Here is a 15,347-nt window from a genome sequence, read left to right as displayed (position 1 = left end):
TGGCCGCGCGTACTTTCGCGCTTCCAGCGAGCGCGGATTTTATTGATGAATCGGGCAAAATGTCAATACTGGGTTTTAAAGGGTTGAAGGTAACCTGTCAGGAGAGGACTATGGGAACCACCATTACTGACTTGTGTTTGAACTTGCAAGATCTGAGAAATCTTCTGTATAATATCTGTTATAACACAGGATATACATATCCATGTTTCAGATCACTGACTACGCAATTAATGAATAAAAGGTGGTAGCAATGGCTCCTTCAAATTCTGAAACAATTCAACAAACCAGCAATGGCAGTTTCAATATATATGTCCTGTAGAATCTTTTTAAAGAGCTTCAGCTGGTAATAAGTAAAATTAAGTCTGTGAAGAGTGTAGCAGAAACAATGCAGCTTTTCGTAAAGCCCTGCTAAACCAAAAAATCAAAGATTTGTATAACAAATATATTGGTTCATTTAACCCCCTAACCGCTAAGCCCGTAATTTCTCGCACTAAATATTTTGGCTCTTTTGGTTAAGCCCGTATTTTTTCGCCTACACTAAAATCCCATATCTACTAGAACCCTATTCGGACATATTTCTGTAAGTTACAGGTCTACAATTTAAAAAAAAAAATTTCATGAAAACCTGTGACGCTTTTGGAACAGAAATCTAGAAATCAGTGTAACGCTCAGGTGGTTAAATTATAGGAATTACCCTTTGAACTAAACATTACAAACTCAACAATGCTTTTTGTAGCTGTGCACCTATCCACATGGTCCTGACCTTTCCCTCCTTTTATTTTCTAGTTAACAGATTGAAGTCTTAAAATGCTCACCAACAACTTTCTTGCCCACCAGTTTCCTTCATTACACTGTTTGTATGTAGTTATTAACTGGATTGCTGTTAGAATTTGCCTTGTTCAATTTTGGATCTAATTGAACTTGAAAATGGCCCTACAAAGAAGATACATAATTGCCTCTCCCATCCATACTGGTGTTCTATCTAATTTTGTTACCCTTTAGATTTTGCTACTTGAAAGGTAAGAAACCCAAAGGGTTAGTGTTGGTATGTACTAAATGTACAAGCTAGAAATACAGGTAATCTCCGGATTACTAACGAGATAGGGTATGTAGGTTTTTTCTTAAGTTGAATTTGTATGTAAGTCAGAACAGGTACATTATTTTAATAAATGCAATTAGGACAGATGTTTGTCTCAACATATTATTAAGTAGCGTGGTGTCAGTTACTGTATAAAACCAGGCAAGCAGGGAAGCCTGTATCTAGGAGGGGTCCATATGTCGGATGTCCTTAACCCAGGGACTACCTGTACAGATATGTGCCTATGTGTCCTTAATGGCAAGTTTCATTGCAAGGTAACCTTTAAACCCACAGTAGTATGTGGTTCTATAGTCCTCTCTTCAAGCCATCAGACTGTAGTGTAACACTTTTTGGGGGTTTATTTAAAGACCTAAATGGCTAAACCATCTTCACGTAAAGAAAAAACTTTTTAAAACTAAACTCCTGTTGTGTCTCATATTGGTCTTGTAATAGATCCATACATACAGTTCTATAAAATGTCCTATATCTGAAGCTCACAAAACCAGGGTGCTTCAAGCTTTGGAAACAAACCACCTCCCTTATCCTTTGGCTCAACAGTGTCATTTCACTCTGATGGGTTTTTTGATGACCAAAAGGAAGCAGGTAGTGGTGGCCCAAACCTGACAGCATGTCAGATGATCTTTAGGGACCCCTTGTTTTGTTGACTGTGGCAAGATACGCAGTTGCCTGAGACTTTAATTTTAATGACTTTTGTACATTAGCAATACATTTACAGTAGTGACACAGCTGGAGTCTGGTTGGTCCTATTTGTCCTTCCAATTCTACTTTATTACATTTAGCTTTTGTAAATACATTTAATTCTACTTATTATGAAAGGGGGGAGCTGTAGGTCAGATGCACCTCTATCAGCCATACTTTTATGTCTGTACCTAAACAAGAAAAAACAGTATCAGATTTGTGAACTAGTGGTTCTGCGAGAACATTTTGCTGGTTTGCAGCTCTGGCCGGTGCGCCCCCGAACGGGGTTAGAAGGACCCTGCTGGGGGACGCACAGGCCACAGAGCCGTGGACCATGTACAGATTGCAGGCTCGGGCCGTGGTCCGGTTGTTGCTCTGGACAAAACCCACTCTTCCATCGCAGGCTCAGACCTGCGATGGGAGAGTGGGCGGGTTCTTCCATCATAATGTTCTTTCTTCTACTTTGAGTGAGACCCGGTTCCCCGCACATGCGCGGACCTGGGCCAGTAAATGTAGTGGCCCGACAGTCTGAAAAGGTTGTCAACCATTGTCCTAGAGCACCGCTAGCAGATGTGATCTAGTGCTTTTTCAATCCATGGCCACTTTATTGACACTGTTATACATAGTTAGGTTTTATTTGTTATGTATAACTCTTTTCAATCTACATTTGTTTCAATCTACATGTGGTTAGTTAGATATTTCCAGCAATGTGTATTGGAGGTGTGTTCTGTATTTCTACAAACCCAGGTAATAAGGTATTAGGAAAACTTGGAAAAAAATAGAACAGACGCAGATCAATTATAATTATTTATGTTAGATTAGCAGTGTTGGTCAGTGATGATACCTTACAAATGGTCAGAAAGGAGAAATCACATTCTATCTTAAAAAATGAAATGCATTCATTAAACAAAAGGTACCCATTTGGTTTTTATGTTGGAGGAATTGACGATTTTTATTTTGCCTTAGTTTTTGTAACTCGGCATGGTCTAATAAATAGATTAGATAATCGGACCATTCATGTTTTTTTATTGTACACTTTATGAACGTGTTACTGCTTTAAAAATGACATAAAGATCTTCGTACTGTCCTGTCACCAGCTTGGTATTTAGGACAGGACAAGAAGTATGTTAGTAGGTGAGAATTTTTGAAAATAGATTCACTCTGATGTTCACTCTGTAGGACATCAAAACATTTTCTCCCTGCTCACTGCTTCTAAACAAAACCCTTTACCCTGAACTGGAAATTCATTTTACGTTTGAAGTATACAACATTTATACGTTTCCAATATACAACTAATTTCTTTTGTACCCACCGCAATCTATCTGATCTGTGGAATTTATGTGTTTTTTTACCTGCTGGCCATTACTGTCAGAAGGTGGTGATGCTCTGTTGTTAAAATCTGAATGTAAAGGGTTAAAAAAAATGAATCACTTAACTAACATATTCAGTTGAAATAATACACAAGATAGGGAATTCTGTTCTGTGTCTTGCTGGCATAAAGTTATAAATCACACACAATAATATAAATAGTATGATTAATACTTAAAAGCATCATTTTTTTCTACAACTATGTTGCCATGAAAATGGGATGTGGGAAGGAGGTGGTAAGGCTGGTAGATATGAACCTACTCATTAGTTTGACAGGTATGTTGTTGCCCCTGGTAAAATGTTGTATCCTTTGTACCCTTTAACTTTTCACCATGGTGTTAATACTTGATAATAAAAAATGTATGGACAAAATGTGGGAAAGCATCTCTCCCCTATGTGTTCTGGGGTGATAAATCCAGGTATAACAGCCTAACATGAACAAAATTGACGTCTGTGTTCTTCATCTTCTCTTTCTGCAAACTTGAAAGCAGGTAATTTTATATAATTGTAATTTAAAATACAACTAGCTGACATCTACTTCACAACATAAACTCTGGGATTTAATTTATTGCATTAGGTTTTGATGATAGTTCATTCTGCTAGGCATGATCTGTTTTTATAGACTGTCATACACACTTTATCAAAGAGTATGAATTCAAATGCAATGATGTCACATTAATAGAAAAAGCATTTACAGCTGGGGCCAAAATCTGTGATCCAGATTTTTTCCATCTGCTCTGTGAACAGAGCCAGGGCATTGTTGTAGTATTGCTCTTCCTATTTTGCTATTTACTCATTTGCCCATATATTGCAATAAAAGCTTCAAAGAGCATCAAAATAAAAAAAAATACCTTCATAGCAAGCACAGTGGAGCTCTTCCTCTAGTTGTAGTTTATGATAAAATGGGAATTCTATGCTGTGTAAAAGAACTAAAATGTGGGATTTGCTGACTTGAAGGTATACGCCTGTCACCCCACTGCCTATTGCATCACTTTAAGAGTCACTGACCTGGAACAGGCATGTTCATTTCAGACGTGGGGACACCTAATATATGTGTCCTTTTTTACGGAGTGGTGGAGGGTGGTTTAAAATGGGAGCTTGAGATCTTTCTCCTACAAAAACAAGTCATCAGTGGCAGCTCCCATGACACATTCCCTTCTGACCCACAAATGCTGTATTGATACCCTGCAGATGTTTGCTTTATGTGACCTGAATGTCGTTAAAGATGACCTCCAGGGCTATTGAGTAAACCTATTTTGGTATACAAAGAGGCAGGTGTTTTCATTGTATGCTGAGCTTTTCATTTTTTTTATGTCATGGATGGTTTATTAGGTCCCAGACAGGAGCTGATCCACTGCATTCAACTGACCAATCTGATCAGTGTGTAAAAATCCCAAATCCCTGCACATGCTGATGTTTTTTTCTCTGATAGAAGCAATCATATTTCTGATTAGATGTACTTGGTAATTAATGCACACAATACAACTTGTTTACCTTTCATCGATATATCGAAACATTCAACATTTTCACAACAGATCCAAAGCAAAAAAAAAAGCCCACTCCACGGCTTTGTGTTCTCTCCTTGTGTTTGGCTTTTACAAGACTTTGACAAAGCTGATGTACTATACACAAAGTGATGAAGCATAAAGTGTGAAGCTTGTCAGAAACATTACTGTTGATTATTAAGAAAAATAGTTATTGTGATGGTCACATTTTTAACATTGTGTATATGTGTGTAAATTTTATTTTTGCTGATTCAAGTGTAAACTGATATTTTAAGATGCATACTTTGCAAAGTCCCATTTGCTGATACTTTTACATGTATAAAAAGGCCTCCTATAATCTGTCAGCTTTCTAATTCTGTTCACTTCAGATCCAATTGTTTAATTAGATCAGAATTCAGATTGGAAGTGTATCTGTGTACTAGCCTTAAGCACATATAAAAAAACAATCATTAAAATGCTTGATAAAGACATTTGGAAAATGTATTTTTCTCAAGGGGCTAAATGATTTGAATTAGGTTAAAACATTTGGAATTGTGATTATTAGGGGCCAGGCAGTTCTTGCATTTCTCTTCAATTGATTTGTTTCTTTGTGATAATTCAGCTGTAGTGTGCCTTGTCCTTTATCCATGTAGCAAATTTTAGTTTCCCCGATGCAGTATAGGTGTGTATTGGTGATCCAGTGTCCTTATTCTAACAATTCCTTGTTCTCGAAACCCTTGGTAATGCATTTAGCACAGATTTTAGATTGTTGTTTGTATTGTTGTATTATTATTGTTGTTAAGGTATTGGACAACTATGGCTGACCTATGTATGTGTTATGTGTATATGTCATGCTGACCTATATTTTATTATTTAAGTCCCAGGACAAATATGCAGACTTCTTACTTTCTGATTTGTGCATAAACTATAGTGAAGCCTAGAACCCAACTTATCCGATAAGCATTTTGCATGCAAGGGGGTAGGGGAAGAAATTATTATTAATTTTATTATTAAACAGGATTTATATAGCGCCAACATATTACGCAGCGCTGTACATTAAATAGGGGTTGCAAATGACAGACGAACACAGACAGTGACACAGGAGGAGAAGACCCTGCCCCGAAGAGCTTACAATCTAGTAGGTGGGGGAATTTCACACACAATAGGATGGGAGATATGCAGTGGTGGGAAGTGGTGGTTTCAAAAGACAGATGAAGATGGGTAGGCAAGTTTAAAAAAAGTGGTTTTGATTGCTCTTTTAAATGAGCAGAAAGTAGAAGCAAGCCGAATAGGACGAGGTAGACCATTCCAGAGAATTGGGGCAGCTCTAGAGAAGTCTTGTAGCCGTGCATGTGATGGGGTTAGGAGTGAGGAAGGCAGTTGTAGGTCAATGGAGGAGCGGAGAGAGCGGCTGGGGGAGTACTTTTTTACCAGGTCAGAAATGTAAGTGGGACAAGAACTGTGTAAGAAATTACAGTTTTTGAATTTCTTTTGCACTTACTTTAAAATTATTATACAGAACAAAGCAGCAAGTGCATTTTAACTGGGCTCTCCCATGTAGCATGTATCCACTTTCCTTTTGCTCCAACCAGCTCTGTTCAGATGCTGGTTGCAAATGGAATGCCCTGTATGAGGTACTAGTTGAGCTGCCAGAATTGTAGCTTACACAGGGCTATGGATTCCTCGTGTGAAGGTGCTAATTTGCTGGCTCATTGATTCAACATGCAAAATCAAATGTTTCAGGTGAGATTACTCGCTGCTGCTACTACTACTTCCCCCAACATAAACCAAATAGGAGTGACATGCTCCTCCGTACTCTGACATATCCGCTGTTTTTCTTTGGGTCCCAGTGCTGAAAAAAGCAGAGAGGCAGCAAATAAATTAAAATAAACCTGTTTCTTGGCTATAAGGACCTAATCCAGCAATACATATTATATTAGGGAGATTTATATCACACGCACTGCCATATTTACTTATACTGTACATGCTTTGCTTTATTTTGGTTGTAAACTCAATCCCCCATTTTTTCATTTTACAGAAAGCTGTGAGGACTGCTGAAGATGTCCGATAGTGTGGATATTGAAGAGAAACCTCCAGCCCCCCCTCTTAGAATGAACAGTAATAATCGTGATTCTTTAGCGTTAAATCATTGTTCAAAACCACTACCAATGGCACCTGAAGAGAAGAACAAGAAAGCCAGGCTGCGCTCCATCTTCCCAGGAGGAGGGGATAAAAGTAAAGTATCAGTGTATGACATTAAACATGGCATTATGTCTTGTTATGGGCCATGTTCTTTGATGTTATTTGCTTATTGAATAAAATTGGCTTTCAGTAGTCTATGATAGACGGATCATGTGGTTTAAATCAGCCAAATAGAGGGGCATTTATCCAGCAAACTAGGGACAAAATTAGATGCATGTTTGTTGCAAATCAGCTTGCCCTTCATTTAATGTCACAGTTTTTTTTTGTATGTGTGACCCCCTCATGTGCAATCCTGACAACTGTGATCCTGCTCCAAAGGTCTGCAACATCTAACTAGGCTTCCAGGGAAAGCTTCTTCACATTTGTACTTCTTAGTCTAACCTATCCACCATCAAGGACATTTTTTGAAGCCATTTACATATTTTTCCTTTAGTAATATGACATAAAACCAAAAGATAAGATTATCTTTAAAGACTGTATATTTTGGTGTGGTGCAAATCATTGAGGGCATCACAAGACTGTAAAAGGCAGTGGTGGTGGTACTTGTACTTGTACTATGTCTGGCCTCTCATATATGGATTGATTTATTAAAGCTCTCCAGGGCTGGAGAAGATACACTTTTATCTGTAAATCTGGGTGATCCAGCAAACCTGGAATAGATTTCTTCAAATTTGCTATTTGATAGCAAATGTTCTCAATCCTGGACCAAATCCATTCCAGATTTTTTGGATCGCCCAGGTTCACTGACAAAAGTGTATTCTGTCCAGTCTTTGAGAGTTTTAAAAAAATCAGGCCCATTAAATTAAGTGAATGTAATGCCAATAAGATGTCAAACTTTAGGCATAGAGAAGGAGATGGTCAGAGGCTGCAAAGATACTGGAGGCATCGTTGGAGACATGTTAAAAGAGACTGCTAGAGATCAGCAATATTACAGAAACATTATAGATGTTTCTTTCTGCATGATTTATTTTAAGGAAGGAATTGGAGAAAAAGAATACAAGAAAAGAAAAGACAAAATAAGGTAGTTTGAAAGAAATAATCCAGGTTCCTTATGTACTTATTTTCTTCTTCCTTGCTAAAGGCCACACAATGTGTGTAAAATGGCCCCAGATTAGTCACCTGACGTATAAGATTTAACAGCTGACTACTAACAAGTGTCAATACATATCAGAATTGATGCTTACCATATGTAGGTTTGAAGATCTATCTGACCAGCAAGTATTTGTTCCTTTGGCTGCATGTTAAGGATGACAATCCATCCACATATGCCAGTTTTTGCGTGATGATTTGAAGATCTATAATTTTTTAAAGGTCAACAACAATGATAGTGAAGGCAAGTGTCTCTTTTATTACTCTTGTTATGATGGAGGACTGCATTCACATAAAATTGTCCATTTCATGTATTCCTGCAGCTAAATTATTGGAGTTATCCCCCCCATTCCACCGCTACACGAATTACCCTCTGTTTGGGTTAGCACATTGACAGTCTCTGGCTTCACTACTTTCTGAGTCACTGAGTTGAAACCAGGATGTAACTAAAGCCAAAACTTCTCATCTGCATACTTGTTCCTGGACAGTGACTCAGAAATAACTGAAGCAGAACATCAGAATGACAGTCAGTCAACTATTTTTATTTTTTAACATTTTTTTTAAAACTTTCAATATTGCAAAACCAACATTAACACCAACATTAATGTTCTTTAAGTCTGGTGTGCATTCAAAATATATATCCTAACCCAGGATACGGAACAGGCTTATTCTACACATTCTATTCCATACATTCAATTCTACACACAGATAATGTTGCTACAAAAACATTTTGCATTATAATATAAGTAAAAATGTCTGTTTCATAGCCAGCTATAGATTTCTGCATACTTTATATGTAGCTTCCTTGCAACAAGGAATTGTGAATCAAACCATTTCATAAATCAAATTTTCTGTTCACTTAATTAACTGCCTGCTTTTCTAAGGAGTCTGCACATTTATAGTAAAACTACAGGCATCACATGCAGTAGGAGTCTCATCTATGAGATATTTCAAAATTGCAGACTGAATGTTGGAGCTACTTCCCTTTTAAAACATGGAGACAGGTAGAATTAATAAAGACAGAAGGGGGCATATTTGTAGGAGAGAGTGGATATTGCTATGCAGCTCTAACCTGCTCTCCTCTATTCACAAAGCTCTATGGCTTTGTCATTTGACTCTTACCATGTTTTTTTCATTGTCTCCACTCTAAAAGCTGGCATAGTGATGCATGTAATGCACATTGGTGAATTATATAAATATGCAGTGTGTTTTGCAGCAGTTGTGGCTACTTTCAGAGCAGAACTACTATCTTAAGTCACTGCATTGAATATATATTGGAATTTCTTTCACACACAATACATCATTATAACAATTTTAATTTTCTCAAATAAAAAGAACTTTAATAACATTTTAACATTTTCATATTCTTGTTTGGTCAACCAAAAAATGTTGATAGTATGTTCTGAAAATCTTATGACATCAGTATGTAGGGCAAATTATGTCTGTACAAACTGAAAAAAAGAAAAGCAGGGATAGAATGAAAAGGGAAAGTCCTAAATCTATTTTGAATTGAGTGGCTGGGACTGCACCTTTAATTACCATGATGTGGAACAGACTCTGAGAGAGGACATGCCTTCAACATTGATCGCTTCAGACTAAGCAATTAAACACAGTATTCTTAGTGTTACTTGTTATCTTGTAAATCATACCCACATGTTTTAGCAATTTGGGGTATCTGTCATTAAGTGTAATGTTACTGGGCTGCTTTTCATTAGAAAAGCTTATATTTCAGTCTGTTTGCACGTGCCAAGGGACTTTGCTGAACCCAGAGGAAATAGACTTGGAATTGTCTTTCCAACCACACTAAAGGTTTTTTTACGGATCACTGGGGAGCCGGGTGATGAAGTCAGTGTTCCCAGGATTTACTGCTGTCCTTAAAGCAGGAAAAACCACAAAAAACTTGAACCTTGAAAGTGGTACTGTATATGCAAGTTTGTTTTAGAGTCAGTTGTTTTTTTTTTTTGTTTTGTTTTTTGTTGTTAATATTGTTCTGATAAAAACATAGAAGTTTTATTTTCCTAATATATACCGGTATATATATATTTATTTAAAATTCACATATACTTTACCTTTTGAAACCAGCAGGTAACAAATAAAGGTCTGGTACTCCTGGATTTAAAAAGATAACTGGGTTACTTCTTTGATGGGTAGCAGGATCCAACGCACACGTGTAGGTACCCAAATATGGAATGGTACCAAACTTTTGTGATTCCCTTTACCAGCAGGGTTTCATCTGGTTATACGCTGTCAGAGATGGGACTAGGTTTATATTTCAAATTACCTTTAGGCCTCATAGTTTATTGATTTGCTCCTGTTCATACTTATATGCTTCAGAAATGTTTTACAACCAAATATTTATTAAGACCTCGGATACATGCTAACATAATACAATGTGGTATGTTGACTTTTTCCATCAAAAGCTCCTATTCTTAGGTACGAAATCCAAAGTACAATAGCCATAGTGATACTTCAAAAATTAACTCTGCCAAGAAAAGAAGAGTACAAAATAAATTTCACAATTAAGAATTATTTTCAAAGAACTCTTTTTTTACAAAAAATAATTGATATGTGATATATGGGTAAAAATAAATTTGAACTAACTTTGTATACCAAGGTATGCTAACTTTATATAACTTTAACCCCAGCAAACAAGAAGAAAGAAAAGGAACGCCCAGAAATCTCCCTTCCTTCAGATTTTGAACACACCATTCATGTCGGTTTTGATGCTGTTACGGGAGAGTTCACTGTGAGTACCCCTAAAATTAATAAAATCTGAAACAAATCCTCTTACTCTGGTAGAGTTTTTTAATTCTGTAGAGCAAAGTGGAGTGAGCTGCAGTAACCAGTTAGAATTCATAAAATTTGATTTGTATGATAATTATTACTGTAATTTGTTTTCTAATTTCTATTACAATAAGAGTTATCTTTCCCAATGCAGGGGTTTTCTAAATTGTAATGTAAAGTAATATTTTACATTAAATACACATAGGAAAAATCAAGCAAAATATGAAAGTTGGAAAGTGCAGGGATTTTGATAGCTAACTTTGGACTGGTGGTCATTGGTTATTGCACTCTGTTTTCTACAACTTTGTGATGATAGATATGCTTCAGATTTTTCTAATTTTTTAAAAAAAGATTGACATATAATATGATGCCCGTGCATTTATGTGAGAAGCTGCAATTCAATTCAAGTATGCTGTCATGTGCTTTGTGTGTATTAGATTTAAAATGAATGGTTTCCCACAGCATTGTTCATAGAATGAATCCCCTACATATCCCTACATGTTATCAGAATGCAGTAGTGTAAAAGGAATACCCTAGAGCAGGGGTCGGCAAACTTTTATGGCCACTAGGCCATTTTAGGGGTGGGGAGGAGCACACTAGTCCAGAGTCCCGCCCTAATGGCTTTCCCCCCTACCAGGGAACTTCCCCTGAAATGAAATCCCTCTCCTTCGTATCAACACCGGCCACGGAAAATAGAAGAGCAACAGCAAGGAGGCAGCACCGGAGCTCCAGCAGCTCTGGTAGTTCCTAACGCCCCCTGGCAGATTTAGAGCCGCGGGTTGCCAGCCCGCAATAGGCCGGATCGGCCAGAACAAACTAGGGCTTGGGCCGTATCTGCTCTAAAGGCCGGATTTTGCCAACCCCTGCCCTAGAGCATGGCATGCTGTATTCTGTGCCATTAGGCTGTAGATAAAACTGCTAGAAATTACTGCTTTTTAAAAGTAAAAAAGTTAGATTTTTTTTTGGAAAGCTTCTTGAACAAGCACAAAAGTAATTTTAGTGAAAGTACTGTTATTCTTACTTATATAGGATGTTTCCAATTTATAGCAATTTCTCTACGTACAAAAGGGAATTAGGCTGACACATGATAGCATATTTTAAGAGATATGAAAAAGTGCATAGACTAAAGGCAAATTTATTGTTTAGAAAAAAAATGAGATATAACAGTCTTTTTGAATACAAAGCAATCACAATTTTAGTATAGTATAGTAACCTAAAAGTTACTTTCAGTTTTTTAACTTTGCTTGTTATCCATATACATGCATAACTAAACCAATGCCCTGATGCTCCTCTTCTTCATGTATAGTTGGAAAACATTCAGGAATATGATCCAGGAAAACTGATGACACTGTCAGCATCTTTTATACTTTTGAAGCTTTGTATGGTTTTATGGTTTGCTAAAGAATGCAAAGAAATCCTTTAAGTCTTATTTTTACATTGACACAAAGTTATTTGATGGAAAATGAACAACTTGGAAAGAACTTATGTCAGCAAGTCTGATGACTGTTATGAAATATGTTCAAAAACTTAACTTGAGCTTATGGTTAATGATTAAGACCCAGGATTGGCTTTTATGACTTTCATCAGATTATACAAGAAGCTTTCTTGAGCTTGTCAATAAAACATTTTTCATAGGATGAAATTTACTTTGCTCTGGGAGTTACAGGGGCACCATCAATGCTTATCTTCCCACCTTTATCATGATAGAAAAAATAAATATTTACAGTCACAGTCCTAAAAGTATATGGAATAATGCCAAAAAGAAAGTTACAATTTTATTGTAGCCAGACCTTATGCTAGGGAGGTATATGCAGTGATTGTGCCTAATGACACTTTCTCCAAACCTAAATTATCAGATCTGCAAAAGACTTAGAGTAACATACAGAATAATGGTGGCTTTTCATGTAATGGGTTACTTTTGCTCAATTTTAGAAGAATCCACCATTGGCAAGATTTTTTTTTAACCTTAAGTACACATATGGAGCCATGGCTACATCATTGTGATTTTTTTCTGGGTCAGATGTTGTGAAGTGAGAAAATAGATTGCTACCATTGCTGAAAATACAAGTTGTCTGACTGTTATGCTACTTCAGTTAGTTTAGTAGCTGAACCATAGATCTGGAATTGGTGTACAGGTCACGAAGGTCATAAAAAAAAGATTTACATAATTATGTTACCATTCCCCAATGTACTAAAGAAAGACTATGCATGACATCCATGAAACTAGGCGTGTTCAGCAATGGCAGACTAGACTCCATGTTTTCCTTAAACTAAAGGTATAAAAGTTTACTGTTTGGGTTTGTCACAGTGTGTTTTGGGACTTTTTACATTCCTCCTATTAGTATTTAACATGATCACCAATGTAAGATTATCTATATTGCTGAGGCTACCTACAACTGGTTTCAAAAAGCAATCTCTAATTTAAAAACCGTGACAAGGATTCAAAAACACTTTTTATTACAGTAGTTTATTCCTTTAAAATCACAAGCATTTTTTACAATAAGCATGAATACTTAAATCTATTTTAATATCAGCCTTCAATCATCTATACAACAGTGTATACTGTGTGGCTTGTTGTATTGCTGCTCCTTCATTGTCCAGGCTGCAGGTCGGGAGGTGACTACACTGTATTTATTCTAGCAGAGAAAGTGGTTTCATCCTCCTGGGTCTGCTGCCTGAGTTCCGTGAATTACAACACCTCTTCCAGATGAACAGTCCTTTTGCCACATCCTGTAAAGATCCTTACAGATGCTAAAATTACATCATCTGAGATTAACACTCCTCATTGTTTCTTGCCATACTCTATGTACTCATCTGTCCGCCAACATTGCTCAGTAATCTGTACAGCCAAACCACTGAAGGACTGACAACTAACGACTGTTCAGGTTTCCTAAAGAGGATAACACAGTGGGATGCATCCTGCTCGTCCTCCTCTTACCAAAGAACTGTACAGCACTCGTTCATTCAAACTTTTGCAGGAAAAGCTCACTAGTGATCATTTCCAGGGACAAATTATTGCAAGTGCTTATATTGTTTTAAACAGATCACACTTATGTTTTTAGGTGATTGCCTGTGTTTAGCTGTAAACATGTTTGTGTGGCAGTGAGTTGGCACACTCACATACACTGGAATATATAAGAAATCATTCAACAAATATTTGGGCCAACACATTACCCCACAGCAAATTCCATGCAGCATATCAGTAGAGCACATTTATTTACTAGATGTACTAAATTATGTGGAACAGCATAAAATGCCCCAAGAAGACACTGTGACATGACCAGGCTACACACCAGTGAAAAGGTTCAGCAGCATTTAACTTTGTTTCCTCTCTATAAATTGAAAACATAAAGTTTTTACAGATGTCAATATTTTGTGAGTACTCAAGTTTGTCATTTACTGTTTGTGAAGTTGTTAAACTTATGGTGTAATAATTTATCCTCACTTGTTGTCTGTCCTGTAGGCACATTATATTACCAGGGTCCAAATAAAAAAAAAAATGCATATTCTATTAAAAAAAATTCGAGCAAATTGGTAATTGCTCTTAGATGATTTAGGTGCTTCAGTGTTATAGAACTAACTTTGCCTAAAGCATCACTCTACTCAAATCTGATGTTTCAGATATGTAAATGCTGGTAAGCTGAATATCACTCAGAAACCAATAATGGGAGTTTTTTTTTCACCTGCTCCATCATTTGATATATCTAAAATGTTAGCAGAAGGAATAAGCAACCCTTTTGGCTGTGGTAGGTGAGAGGAGCCGGGAACTCAAGTGCCATAAGAGCCCTGAAGATGTGTAAGTCAGAGAGTCTGATTTAATAAAGTTCTCCAAAACTGGTGAAAAATTGAGAACATGGTGATCCAACAAAGCTGAAATGGATCTGGTCCAGAATTAAAAAAATTTGCCAACTAACAGAAAGTGCTTTTTAGGAATTTTTTTTTGGGTTTGCTGGATTACCCAGGATCTCGATTGATCGTCTATATTCTCCATCTTAGCTTGAATAAATCAGGCCTAGTGTGTTCAGATTTTTTCCCCCCAGGACCAAAATTACAGCTTTGCGTTGATTGATTCATTACACTTTAAAATATTAATGTGCCAACATGGTCAGGCTGTTGTAAATAAATCGATTGACCACTTTGTCCTTCTCTTTCACTTTTATACTTTCTGGAAAGTTTGGAAGTACCATTGGAATGTGTAACACTGTATGATAATTTTTCCTCTCTAAATGAATATACCAGTTATCATGACAAATGTCTGTTCCTTCTGGTGATATGTAATTCATATACGTCCCCTGTAATCCCTTTGTTATCACCTCACCTTGGCTGTGCTCTGTGTTTGCTAATAGATTATTAGAACCACATCTGGGGGAAAGCTGCATGGGATTTTGTTTAAAGCTTCACATGGCACAACTGACCATTGCATGCCAAACACACCTCTTTGCTTGTACTAACTACTGTTTCAGTATGATTTGGAGTGTGTGAACAATTCCACTCCATATATTGCTAGCAATGCTACCAAGCATGTCCTTGGAGTTTTCGTTTTTGGAAAATAAGCAGTTAGAAGAAACCTTTACTGGTTATAATTTAATCGAAAAGCTTTAAAGGTTCTAAAAACACTCAATGACCTAACCCTGTAATCTGCT

The 15,347-nt window shown here is 36.8% G+C and overlaps 1 protein-coding gene across 5 annotated transcripts in view; it reads left to right on the top strand.

Moving 5' to 3' along the window:
* Positions 1-15,347, top strand: part of PAK3 (p21 (RAC1) activated kinase 3) — a 139,548-nt gene that overhangs the window by 90,813 nt on the left and 33,388 nt on the right. For all 5 annotated transcript variants that reach the window (XM_072430205.1, XM_072430206.1, XM_072430203.1 and 2 more), the window contains 2 exons: positions 6,668-6,864; positions 10,566-10,666. In XM_072430205.1, coding sequence (XP_072286306.1) covers positions 6,690-6,864; positions 10,566-10,666 — 276 coding nt within the window. In that variant the 5' untranslated portion in view covers positions 6,668-6,689. The remainder of the gene's footprint in view (positions 1-6,667; positions 6,865-10,565; positions 10,667-15,347) is intronic.

The sequence above is a fragment of the Pyxicephalus adspersus genome, chromosome Z, assembly GCF_032062135.1.
Source record: "Pyxicephalus adspersus chromosome Z, UCB_Pads_2.0, whole genome shotgun sequence".
Taxonomy (NCBI): domain Eukaryota; kingdom Metazoa; phylum Chordata; class Amphibia; order Anura; family Pyxicephalidae; genus Pyxicephalus; species Pyxicephalus adspersus.
This window is presented reverse-complemented; position numbering and strand designations above follow the sequence as displayed.